This window comes from Falco punctatus (genome assembly GCF_963210335.1).
Source record: "Falco punctatus genome assembly, chromosome: 7".
Lineage (NCBI taxonomy): Eukaryota > Metazoa > Chordata > Aves > Falconiformes > Falconidae > Falco > Falco punctatus.
Genome location: NC_137587.1, coordinates 55,280,979 through 55,294,698, shown reverse-complemented (window position 1 = coordinate 55,294,698; position 13,720 = coordinate 55,280,979). Strand labels below are relative to the sequence as shown.

General features: G+C 38.5%; 1 protein-coding gene across 1 annotated transcript in view; it reads right to left on the bottom strand.

The window, feature by feature from the left end:
• The window catches only part of PRTG (protogenin), an 87,941-nt gene that overhangs the window by 29,016 nt on the left and 45,205 nt on the right, over positions 1 to 13,720 (bottom strand). Inside the window, exons 9-11 of the mRNA XM_080396579.1 lie at positions 12,844 to 13,008; positions 11,485 to 11,790; positions 10,141 to 10,329 (exon numbers count right to left, since the gene is read on the bottom strand). Coding sequence (XP_080252705.1) covers positions 10,141 to 10,329; positions 11,485 to 11,790; positions 12,844 to 13,008 — 660 coding nt within the window. The remainder of the gene's footprint in view (positions 1 to 10,140; positions 10,330 to 11,484; positions 11,791 to 12,843; positions 13,009 to 13,720) is intronic.

Below are 13,720 nucleotides of genomic sequence, written 5' to 3'. Positions count from 1 at the left end.
AAATAGAAAAATTCTTGTTGGCAATAATGCCTTCATGGCAAATACATAACCAGGGTGTTACTCAAGGCAGGAAAGCTACCAGAAGACATACCAGCTTAGCTTTAGGACTGCATTTACTTATCACTAACACTGAATTTGCAAAGAGCCCCTGCTATTAGCTTTCCCATACAACTATCACAAGTGGTAACATGACCCCAAAAAAGTTAACGGAAAAAAAACCTCAGGAAAAATTAAGTTAACATTTTGATCACAACATCCGGATTGTTGTTTAACAAAGGAAGAAAATAATAATTAAAAAAAAACACGGGAAAAAAAATTAAGAAATGTAACTAGCCCTGTACAGCAAATGTTTTCTTCTGTCCACTCTGAAGTCTCTTTCATGTGCTAATGGTGGCATTTTTTTAAACTCTTCCCCTTTGACTTACTCAGACCTTTAAGGACCTCACACATCTAATGGTTCCTCACATTCACCAAGAACAATCAAGAGAGGTCTGGGGGTTGACATGCAGTATGATTAATGGACAATGTTGATTTAATTTCCTATAACAGGAGTTTTCTCTAAGCTTTCTCCAAGGAGCAGTTTCTTTGCAATCCAAGACTTAAGTATTTTACTAATGAAGCCCAATAAATAGCAAATTAAATAATGCTGTCTCCCAGAGACAAATCCTCTCATTTGGGGGGGGGGGGGGGGGAAGAAGAAGAAAAAAAAAAAGAACCACCGTATTTAAAGTTCTGTTTAAATTTAAAAAAGGTTGTAGAGCAAGAATGCATATAGTTGTTGGGGGTTTATTTTGTTTGGTTTGGTTTATTTTGTTGTTTTGTTTAAGAAATTTGAGCAATTATCTGGTCATTCCTGCCGTTGTTAACTGCTTGCTTTTTTTTCTCTTTTAACAGGGGAACAACACTTAACTTTCCACTTCCGAGAAAATCAGCCTTTATTTATTGGTCGCTTTTACATTGTATACCATTACATATTCATTGTAATACTTGGAAATATTTCAAAAGCAACTTTGAGGGTTATTATTTTAAATAATTTACAACTTTGTTGATGTAAGGAGTGATCAATATGTCCTTTTCATGAAGCAAATTTTAACCTTCAGCTCCAGCAAACGAACAATGAAACACTATTTGCATACATCCTAACTGTTACTCAATCAACATGACACAATTTCCCAACTGAATTCCCACACAGGCTTAGCTTTAAATGGTGGAATTTCTACCCTGAGAACACAGAGCAGCAGACAGCATTTCCTGCAAGATTCTAATCGCTTTCCCACCATGGAAAATTCTACCTTTAAATACTTTGAAGACAACACATTTTGCTTCACTATAGGCTGGCAAGTTATCTTGCCGGAGTGCAAAAAATTTCCCAATTTCCCCCTCCTATTTCCAAGGCTTTGCAGCACCCTTGATTCCAGTTCTTAGAGTTGTGACACAATTACTCTGATATCCTGAGAAAAATAACTGCATCCAACTCAGTTACGGGGACAGCTGATAAACAGACTCTCAAAACAAGGCAACAAACCTCCATGCTACTGGAGTGGGCACATGGAACAATCTCTCCTTTTGCCTTAGTCAAGCCTGCATCTCTACATTTTTTACCTTTAAAATTGCTACAAGGCATTGCCCCATGAAATAATGAAGCTTCCCTTATCCTGACAGCTCCCTCATCTCTTTAGAGAGTGAGGCTTAACTGGTCTTAGCACTCAGTTTTGTTTTTTGAAGTACAGTACGTTCAATCTTTATTCTGCACTTGGGTATCTCCTCCCTCACCACGTCCTTCCCCTTCAAAGCGCCACTAGCTTGGGGAGTAAAAATGAATTAGTGCAAAAGTCAAGGCACGTTTAAATGAGGATGTCAGGCCTATTTTCCCAGATAAATGGGTTCAAACTGGAACAGTTTAGAGAGCGTGTTCAAGGAGTTACATAAAAATACATTAGGCAATCCTGCTGACACACAATCTACCTGTTTCTGAAAGATCTTAACTGTTCGAAAGCAAGAATGCATCTCTCTGAGCCAAGATTAAGTGCTTACCATGTAGACAAATTAATACTTTTCCATGAGCTTTAGAGCCATTTCATGACTCTGCAGTTAATTCAAAGAAAACTTAGAGATTTCACATAGTAATTGTCATATGTAACATTTTAATCAACACCAAATCCAGTTATGCTGCTAACACAGATGTTAGCGATTTCAGTATTCCAGCGCCTACTGAAGTTGATTACTGGCTAAATCAGTAACCTATTGAGAGGCTTGATGATATAATTTAAAATTGACAAATGCATTAAACAATAATTACAGATTTCCTTTACAAATGAACTGTATGAAAATAACATTTACTTTCAGACACCAAAAACATGGGCAGAAGTAACTGTGATGTGGTTTAAAAAAAATAAAAATTGATAAATCCAATTTCTTTAATAGAGGCAAACTTAAATGCTGTCAGAACACACGACAAAGTGATTTTTTTTTTATAAGAACAAAAATTAAAGTGAAAATATGTAATTATGACACAAATCTGCAACACTGCACAGTGCAAGAGAAATAACAGCAGAATGACACAGGAAGGCAGGCACTACATTTTTACAGATGGGCACTTGAACTGCATAATAAGCATGGAGCATTAGTGCTGAGTTAACTGGCCTCTCCTCAGAACCAGCTGATATTTATCTGGGATTCCCACTCAGTCCTGCATAAGAGGGCTTAAATAAAGCTGAACCAAAGACACACTTGTAACGGATGCCATGCCAATAAGCTCCAACAAAGGGCCACACACTTAAAACACTAGTTTCAGTTTTGCTTGGTAAGAATTTGATTTTACAATCTGAGGGAATTAATTTTTCCTCTCAACAGAGCAGCGTACTGTTTTTCTTCCATAAGGGAGACATGAACAAAGCAGGTGCGTCCGCGGCTCAGTTTGGCTGGTCAACTTATGCCAGTGTATTTGGGCTGTGCAACCTCCTGCTATTCCCCACTCGCTCGCCCCGGTACACATCAAGCTGCACATGGACCAGCAAGTATAAAATCAGAAATGGTGCACAAGGCTGACGTTGGATTCCTTCCCTGCCTCTGCCAGCCAACGTAGTTCTTGCACAAGCAAGACCAGTAAACCTGACTCTAAAAGGAGCTCTCTGCTACAAACTACCTAGAGAAATTACTGCTCTGAATTACATCTGAAATTACATCTGAAACCAAACATGATGTGACAGTTTGTAAATTCCAACAACAAAACAGAACCAAAATCAGTTTGATCTCTATTTACACTTACAGCCTGTAAAATGCGATATGGTTCCTTATAAAAAAGAGGTAAAAGCTTATCAAAGCAGCACTTGCTTTGATATTTTGCAGGTAAAAAAAAGTTACAGTGTAATAAAGCCCCCTCCCTTCTCTATTTTAATCAATAAGGGGTTTCTCCTCCTCCCTTTCTAAACCCTGAAAGGGAAAAAAACCCAAGATATGCAGATATGCCACGTCTGCATTCAGAAGACAGGCTCATTTACAGCGGTGACAGGTCTGCCTTTCATGAATATGAAGTAAGGAATGTGTATCTGTTTATTGACATGTATTAGAAGTGCACTATCATACCACGACGGGGCAAGAGCTTGGGTTTGGCAGTACAAATATACACAGACTGTCATGCCTGTGCAAAAGAAAGAGGTCACAGTTAGCCGAGGAAGAGGTTGCTTTTAAACATGCCCAGTCTACTTCTAGGGCTTTTGGGTTTAGTACTGTGCAATACGACCAATTCCTCCTCCCCTCTCCCAGCAAATCCCTTATGTTTTAGCTGATAAGTAGTAGTAGCAAGCCTGTTACACACAATCAGGAGAATTGACAGATAAGAGGTTTAGTTTAAGGGTGTAATCAGCGTGAGTAAACATTAGACTGACCCAGCTGTAAACAGTGGAAATAAATGATAATATTTGTCCTGGTCACCTACTGAGCTATTAGACACTTTTCACTATGTAATCATGTAAATATAACGGCTGCAGTATATACAGCATACAGTGTGATCATCTGGTTTTCCAAGCAAGAAAACTGAGCTTTTAGTTGATCTTTATTAAGAGCTAAAATAATTTCTGTTTTGTTTTGGGTTTTTTCTTAAACAGAGCTGTAGTTTGTTCAAATCGACACTTCATTAACTGTGAATGTCTGATCTGATATAAAATACATCAAGCAGAAATAAAGTATATCTGTTATACTAGATTATATTTTATTGCATGCCATTTGAGAACAGTTAGCTATGAAATGAAAAAAAATTTGAATGTTGAGGGAGTAAGACCTGTGTTTCTTTCGCATCATTTAATGAAATTGTAGGAATGCCTGGCTCCTTGAATTTGTATGGGAATCCCAAACTAAGTTTCCATGGTAACTCATAACGAAAAAGCAGTACCAATTCCCACATACACGATTTTGGATATCCCAGAATTTTCAGATACATGTATGCGAGACTACATTTTGACACCAACAAAACCTAGGATAAAACTGAAATGACAGCCCTAGCTATCAGAAAGAACTACATTAACACATGTCATGCTCTTACAGTATTTCTTCTCTGTATTACAGCATTTGCAGTTCTTAATGAGAAAGATGTCATCAAAGCTGTCAAAGATGTCATTAATTTTTTAAAATTTACATTTTTCTAGCACATCTACTTACAATATGGTGCAAACGAAACCACTATGTCATATCTGACCATCATGCCAACTGCTTTACAAAACTTTGTAAGTACTTTTACAGAATTATTAGAAGTGACACTTGGGAGACATGCATCAGGCAGTTTAATTGGAGAAATCCTTTGCAGTGACTCTTCTTACACACCTTTATTCAATTTCTATAGACTGCAGAATCACCTTGTCAGCTTTGCTGCCCTGGACTGAAGCTTAGCTATAATCACGGTTTTAACGTACTATAAATAGATCCAAGGGAAATTAAACAACTGAAGGCCAAGTCTCTAGGGGAATGCTAAGTGTAGTAGGTAGGTAGCTAATTCTTCACCACAAGTCCCCTTTTCAGAGGAGAGTGCCATGCAGGGTCACAAAATGTGTCTTTGTGTTATTTAGACTTTGACAAATTCTCCACTTGGAAAAAATTTGTCCAACTCAAGGAGGGCAGAGAATTTTTCCCTTATTTCTCCTCTCTACAACTGGAAAAAAGTAGGACACAGAAGAGCTTTCAGGCAGGGAAGTTTTTCTGATTAAGACCAAATTTTTTGGAGTAAATTGCACAAATGAGTCTGACAGAATCTCATTATTTTTCCAGAACTAGACTGAGGCAGGGGAAAATGCCACCAGGGAATGTAAACTGGAGTATCAGGAGTAGCAGCAAAGGGGTTGCAATGCCCTTCACGGTAAAGAGCTTAGATGACTCCAGACAGCATAGAAGCAGCCTCTCAGAGCGAGCTTGCAGTCTCTCCAAGCCTCAGGGGAACTACCAACCTATTTTATTTTATTTTATTAAAAAAAAAAAAAAAGTAGATCCACGCCATTTCATGGCCATCAATCACTTCCCTGCAGCCTGCAGGCGCCCCAAGCCCCAGGGAGCCAGCAGTGCTCCTGGGGGCTCCAGCACCCAGCGCAGGATGCTCCACTCCTGGGGAGGGGCCTTGGCCAGGGAAAGGCCCAGGTATGTGGGCTCCCACACTCAAGGCCACGTTTTTCCCAAAGCTAACAGACCAGTTTTTCCATCCCCTAAGGTGTCTGCCTGAAAACGGTTATTTACTGCGATATCATCTTGTAGGCAACAGAAACAAAAGAGCACTGAAGAGGCCCCCATCTCTGCCACAAGCTGCTTGTCTCAGGGTTTCGTGTGCATTTAGTTATTAGCCTTGTCACCAAAGTGCAACTTTCTGGAATCCACACTGTAACTACCATCACTCAAGCTGGTACATCTCCCAGACAGCGATATGCAAGAATGAGCTAGCAGAGTGAATTCTTGCTTTCCTCCCTCCCTCCAAGTGTAGAAGGCATTAACAGCACATGAACATGCTGCATTCCCCCATCACCAGTGGCACCTATTTAATTAATTACTACATGACACTAACTGAAAAATACAAAAAAAAAGTTCAGAGGGAGACTTCTAGGCAGCTTGAAGAACAGTGTTCTTGCGTTACAGCATCAGAACTGATCTTGCTTTCTTGAGTTTGTTAACCAAGAATTTGATTTTATTCTCCCTAGATGTAGATTCCAGGATGAGATTCCTAGGAGTATGACAACCTAGTTATGAAGAGTTCCTGGCTCCAATAAACCAGGTAAGCTTAAAATGGGTTCTTCTGAGTCACTGCCCTTCTTGTACAGGCTCTACTTTCCTACCAGTCATATGGCTGCCAACACAGTGAGCCGTGAGCCAAGGCAAACAGTCCACCTAGCAAAGTACTGAGTACCAGCAACACTGAGGCAGAGATGCATATGCACATGCTTAAAATACTCCGAAAAAAATCATTTGAAGACATGTAAAGGGGAAGATGAGCTTCTCTGGACACTCCCTTTAACTTCCAAGCTTTGCCAATCCATCCCCTGTTGCACAGCAAGAAGGTTCCCAAACAAACACTTCCACCACCAGAACTCACTTCAGCTTCTGAACACATATATTCTGAAATATTACAGAAACAGAACCTGTACCGGCAGACTCATCAGGTCTCACAATGAAAGACTTTCTGTCAGAGAAAGCTTTCTAGAGCGGGAGGAAGCAAAGGAGGAATTAAAAATACAGGCAAAAATGCATGGTATGCACTCAAGGGTCTGCTCCTGTAGCAAATTCAAGTAATAATGGAATTTTACACTAGACTAGGAAATGGCCTGCTATTGAAAAATAAATGCCAGGACCTTTAACACAAACAAATGTCTATGTGAAACTGTGGATATTTATTTTGACAATGGCAGCCCTGACTCTGATCAGATCATTTAATTCTATTTACATGGTGACTAGCATGCTAAATAATCCAGTTTAAAAATACACAGAAGTAACTGCGCAGACCTACACTGGAGTAAGAGAGGTCAGTTCTCAAAAAAACAAGGTAGCAAGCAACAAGAGATTAAAACGTACATCATATATTCATATTGCTGTATTTAATGTTCCATCATGGTAACTTATTTTACACTAGCATTGCTGATTCTGCTCTACCTATCATACTTGTCCCTCCCTAAAGAGCCCTGTAGACACATGCAAATAATTTACAGTACTTACATCAATGCTATCAAAAATCAATGTAATCAACAGTGTTTATAATATCAATGCTAATGTACCCTTTGATTAGAGAATATTATGAATTCTGATTTTGTGATGCGCTTCAATTGCCAAGGAATAAGTAAACAATCTTCTTTAAATCCACAGATTTTACACAATCGGCAGTTGTACCAACACCTGCAGGAAGTTCCATGAAGAGATGTATTGACAGGCTCCAAATGTCACTAGAAGTCTATCTGCAGTTTATTAACTTTGCAAGAGAACAGGGAACAGTAAAGCAGCCTTAGGTCATGACGAACCAAGACACGAAGAGGCAGTGTTTGGAAGCCACATAACTCCGTGGCAACAGATAATGCATGAGAAACTACTCCATCTTTGCCACTGGGAAGCACCTAATATTATTACCATATTCTTCCAAATCAGGAAGAACCTTTTCTTTTGATCATATTATCCAACATATATGAAACCAAAAATCTTAACACACCGCTTTCCCCTTCAGGTTTCTCACTTGCAGTATTCTACTAATTCCTGTAGCTCATAATGAAGACATTTATTTTAAAGAGGCTGTCAATAAATCAGTAGTTTAGTGTCCTCAGGAGAGGCAGATGGATGACAGAACATTAGTCCTCAAAGCCTCTGTCCAGTTCATGAAGATTCAGTTTACCGTAGTCGTGGAACTTACAGCAGCAGCTTGCCTTGTTTTATCTCAAATTCGACCAGGTAGGACCACTTCCTAATAAGTAATAGTTTAAATTTGAAATGCATAAATAAAATAACCTGGTCCAAATGATTTAGGTTGTTCAAAAGAAATAAAATTTAGGAAAAAAGAAAAAATGGAAATCAGTCCCTTCTTAATACATGGATGTTGATGAAGTCTTTGTGGGTTTATATACCGCATATAATTTCCTATGCTATATATATTTCTCCACAATATTCTCTGCTACATTCTCCACAAGTGCAGCTGCCACAGGCAAAAAAAGGTTGGTTGTATACAATTTTTGAAGAAATAATTTAGTGTACACAAGTATTCTAAACAGACAGCTTCTCAATGGGCAAACACAGGCACTGTCACTATGAGAAGTCTGTGTGAACTTCCCAAGCTTCAACATATGTAATCATCTCAGCAGTGGAAAATCATGACCTAATCAAATTTCCCGTGCCAACTCAGTCTTTTGTAGCTGTAGCAATGAACACCTTTTTCTGTAAATGCCACAAAGCAAACAAAAATATGAAACCACCAAAGAAACTTACACAGGAAGACTTCCCGTATTTGATATATACCTCAAATAAATCAACACATCCCATTAAAAATATTTTTTAAAAAAAGATGACTTCTACTGAAGTTATTTGAAAAAATACTCTTCAGTGGATCTAACCTACAGCAGCATAAATTACTCGTATGTGAAAAATATAAATTATGGTGATCAAATAATATGGGATGTATCATGTTTTGGTCATCATATTTAGATACTTAGAATCATGGTAAGGAATAAACACTCAAGACATCACATACACCACGCCTGAATGGTTAACTCAAGCACATGAAATCTTCCATGCCCACACTTCTTGTAATTCAGTTAACTGTGACCATGTGAAAGCTGTAATTTCCCAAACTTAACTTTGCTTTTGTTTTCTCTTCTGTCTACACACTTACTGCAAAGAAAAACTAGTAAAAACACACAGAGACTATACATTCTAAGCTAATTCTGTAAAATAATATTTAATCTGAGGAGTATTAGTGTACTGAGAAAATCCATATGATGTGGATCACACAGTTAATAAGTTTGCATGTGTCTGAAATTACTGCTTTGTAACTGCATAATGAGAAGACAAAAAAAAAAAGCATTTATGTCCTAGGGCACACAGACACCACATCCTTTCAACCCACTGCTCTTTTGTCTCCCAGCTCTGTTAAACAGTCAGCTGCTGCCAGATGCTCTAGCTAGAAATGGTCACAGATGGTCAGTTGTCCAGTTAACAGACCAGAATGCTCTCCTCAAATCTCCCCTAAAATAGTATCTAAACTGTATACAGCAGATGAGAATATCTGAGCATGGTCAAGAGGCCATCTGACCTAGTTAAGCCTGCAGGTCAATTTTGATAATTTAGTCAAAATTAATTCTCCACACTACCCCTAAGTAAACTATCTCAACACACTTCAAACACTAAGTGTCAAGTCCTATATTACTTCTGCTGATTACATTATAGATCACATCTTTTTATGAAATAAATTCTCAGTTATATATGTAAACAGAAGCACCTTCTACCTAGGGATGATACCAACACATCTGTGCTAATACACATTGCAAGAATTAGAGGAGGACACAGAGTCAGGTAATCAATGGAAAGAATACAATGGGACGCAGCGAGCTCTGCGCCCTAATCCTTGTGCTCAGTCCTGCAAATATTTGCCAGTGCTCCTTAAAAATACTAACAGGACAGTAACACACACAAGCACTACTTGCTAGTACGGTGAGCAAGCAGTGCTTGTTGTGCAGTATAGCTGTTACAAAGGCTACAAATAACAGAGAAATGGGCTAGAAATGCCAGAGAAATATCTTTGGTATTTTGTATTAATCTTCCACTATTACTAGATCAGGCATAAATACATAAAAACTGGGAAAAAAAAGTGTATTAAACTGAATATTAAAAAGACATGTAATTTACTATCAGTATTTACTAACTCTAAGTTCAGTATCTTGTGATAAATAGCTGGGTGTCCTTCTTCCAACTTACACAAGATTTACAAGATCTGGTTATCTAAGTGTTGTGCAACAGATATTTTGGAAGAGGATTATTCCATCAGCAGCACAACTCCAGCTTGCAAAGCTTATGGCTGGGAAAACGGATGGCCAACCCTAATGTTGTTGCCTTACAGGTCTAATGATTTAAGCTGTCTAAGATGGCCTCTGACTTTTCTGTCTTCCAGAAGAGTTAAGAAATATTTTATATACTCACCTAAACCACTGACAGTATACTCAAGATCACTGGCATCCAGCAGAATTGGTCCATTCTCCTGCTGGCCTTCTTCTTTGTAATACAGCTTGTACCCTTGAATAGCTGCAGTGTCCTCAGAGTCCTGCTGCCACTGTACTGTAATGGTTGTACAGTTCATCGGCTCCAAACGCAGCTCAGGAGACTTTGGTGCTGGTTTTAGAGAAATACATATAATACTCTTATATTCTAGAAACAACTGATGCTCATGCAAAAATTTGGGTGCCCATCAGTCCAAAGTTCACTCAAGAGTGATTCTAGCACACATGCATTACTCACGCAAAGCTAATCTAGCAACTTGATTTAGGATAAATCAGAATTTTTTAATTCTGCATCTTAATTAATTAACTAATGGCAGTGATTTTCAAAGAGAAACGAAAACACTTCAAAGATAGTTATAAAATTACCTGCTGTTTTAAAGTGAGCCAAACCAAATGTGATTAACAATAAAAGCACACTTCACCAAGTGCTAATAATTCACTATAGCAGTCAAAACTCAATAAAATCCCAAGTGGATGGATGTGGACTACAGCTAAGAAATGTAGTTACAAATTCAAACCTACATGTTACTCAAGCTATTCATGCGAAGTTGCATGCTCTTCTCCATTACATTACTAAATAATAATGTAATCCTAAGGCTGATTATAAGAACCTAAACGAGACTTCAAATACCAAGTCAACTGGCACATTCAAAGCACACATGCATTTTGTTTGTAATACAGACATACATGCATCAACTCAGATCCTTTAAGCGCCTGTACACACTGCTAATGTGTAATGTCCTAGTTTGCAGAAAGGTGTTTTACACTGAACAACAATAGGGTTTAGGGCTGTTAGACTATTTTTTTAATTCAAATTACATAGAACAGAAGAAAACTGTTACCATTGGAAAAGAGTCTACAAGCTAAAACATTTGAGCAGCTCACAAACACGAATTCAAGTTTCCTGCCACCATGTCAAATTATGTGAACATCAACATGTGGAAACAATCAAAGATTGACACCAAAACAACGTATCACCTTTTCCTTCTCCTGTCACATATAAGGTCTTTCATAAGACAGATTAGTTCCTCTTCAACTTTTGATCCTGAAACTATGTATTAACTGCATTTATTAAATGAATCAGAAGGTTTTACAGATTATGCACAGAATCATGGTTAGAACACTATTTTCTAGATCACCAGAGCAAGAACATGTAATGAGAAAACCTATTTCACATCCCTGCACCACCTGTCAGAAAAAATTGTCACCTTCAGATGAGGCCTGCAGTTGACCCCATCTCTAGGCTGCCGGCAACATTAAGAATTACCTTTCACACTCGTAGCTTTGGGAGTCCGGTGGGAAGTCCACAAAGATGCTTCTCCCCAGCCAATCCTTGTTGCAGCAGTGATACGAACCAAGTACACACTGTCAGGCCTCAGACCTTCAAGGAGGTACTCATCTGAAGTCCCTGGAAGCTCCAAGACTTGAATTTTTGTCTCTGTGCTGAGGCGGAAAGACAGACGGTACAGGACCACCTGACCTCTCCTGTATTTGGCCGGAATTGGCAGCCAAGAGATGAGAATGTCTGTAGGACTTCTGCTTGTCAAACTAATTTCAGGAGCTCTCAAGGGAACTAAAAAAGAAAAGACAAAGCTTTTGAGCTCAGGGAAAGAGAGACAGAAAATTCTCAGCTGGCAACTTAGCCTACAATGAGGTGTCAGTAACGTAAGAGCAAATAATCCAAGAAGTTTTATGGATTCTTGTTTATTTTCAGGATAACTTGACACTGCTTATACTTCTCACTTTCTGCAGGCAGTATAGCCTTAGCAAGCTCCTTTCTGTAAGGCCCTCAACATTTTCTCCTCTTATTGCTGCCAGCAGCAATCAAAGGCAATCAGCACCTTAATGTTCCAACAGACTGACTGTCAAGGTTAGATGCAGCAGCTTAAACCCAGAGCCTAGACAGCAACCTGTACTGTTGAAGACCCAGTGCGTTTTTAATTCCACCAACCATGTAATGAGGGTAGTAACTCCTGGCAAAGAGAAAGACAGACAACTGGACTGGCAATGTTCCACACTGCCAAAGCTTAACCCTGTCAGAATTTATTAATCAGTTCTAATGAACTATACTAAATAGTCTGTTGTTGCCATGACGTTCAGATTAGTTAAATCACTGCACAGAAATAAGTCAGTAGAGACTTTTATGAAATTCTATTCTACTAACAAGCACAAAGACAAAAAAAAAAAAAAAAGAAAAAAACCACACCAAACAAAAGCCTTTTTTTTTTATAGCCAATTTTCATTTCACATTTTCCTCCAAAATTTGCAGAAGATGCAATGGGTATGCAGTTTGATTCACGTTTCAGATGCCTGAGAGACAGTCATAAAGACTAAACCGTATACTACCATCAAATTCTCAACACTGAGGAAGTTCTTAAAAGATCTAGAATAGTTATTTACATGATTTAATGAAAAAAGACACCATGTAATATACAATGTTGCCCTGTCAGAATGTTATTTTATTCTCACTGCTCCCATTAGCAAGCCAGTGTTACATTGTGCGTATTCAGAAACCACACTGATGTCAATGGAAATTTGGGATCTTCAAGAGCTGTTAGCACCAGCTTGCACATTCCTGTTCAGTGCAAATAAAAATATTCATCTACATCAGTGGAATTTGTCTTACCATCTTCAAGGGTGTGCTGAGTCACATGATCCGACATCTGACTGGCTCCCAGAGGCATATAAGCGACAATATAGAAGGTGTAGTTGCTGGCTGGTTCCAAGTCATCAATAATATAATGGGTTGTATCATTTCCAATGACCACTTGGTACTCTTCATTATTTAAACCTGGCATAAAACAATGGTTAGAGAAACGAAAACTCCTGACAATGCCTAAACATCACGACATCTTTGCTTTAAGATCTTACAAGGTTATTTCATGCTCTTCCCCAGCCTACCTCTATTTTTTCCACTCTACTAAGTGAAAGTTCTTTTATGCACAGAAGTAACTGTGTCTTGCTGTGGTGTAGATTGTGGTGTTCCAGGATTTTCCTGAATTAGGGATGCTGAATGTAATTCTAAACCCTATTTAGAATTAATCACAACAAACTGTGCCGAATGTACAGTAACACAACAGACAACCTCTAATAGCCTTATCATTCATACCGAGCTTCTAAATCTATTTGTTTAGAGTCAGGGAGGTTTTTTCAAAACCTATTTACAGAACCTTTCTATAGCAGACTGAGAGGAATGCAAGGGCTCCACTCCACCAAAAACAAAACAAACACCCCCCAAAAAAAAGAAACAAACAGAAAGAATTTATTCAGCAAAAGGATCTCATTTTAGCCCTGCAAATTCTATTACATTTGATTGACACGTTTTTTTCTTTAGTTTGGAGAAAGGCCAATAAGAACAGACGAGAATGAGCTTCAAAAATGCTCGGCTCCTTAGCGAGTTGTTAAAAAAAAAAAAAGGGGGGGGGGGAATTCTCAGCAATTCACATTAAAATACGCATAGCAATGCATGCAGCAGTCCTTGTCTTTGTTGGGCTTTATTCCTA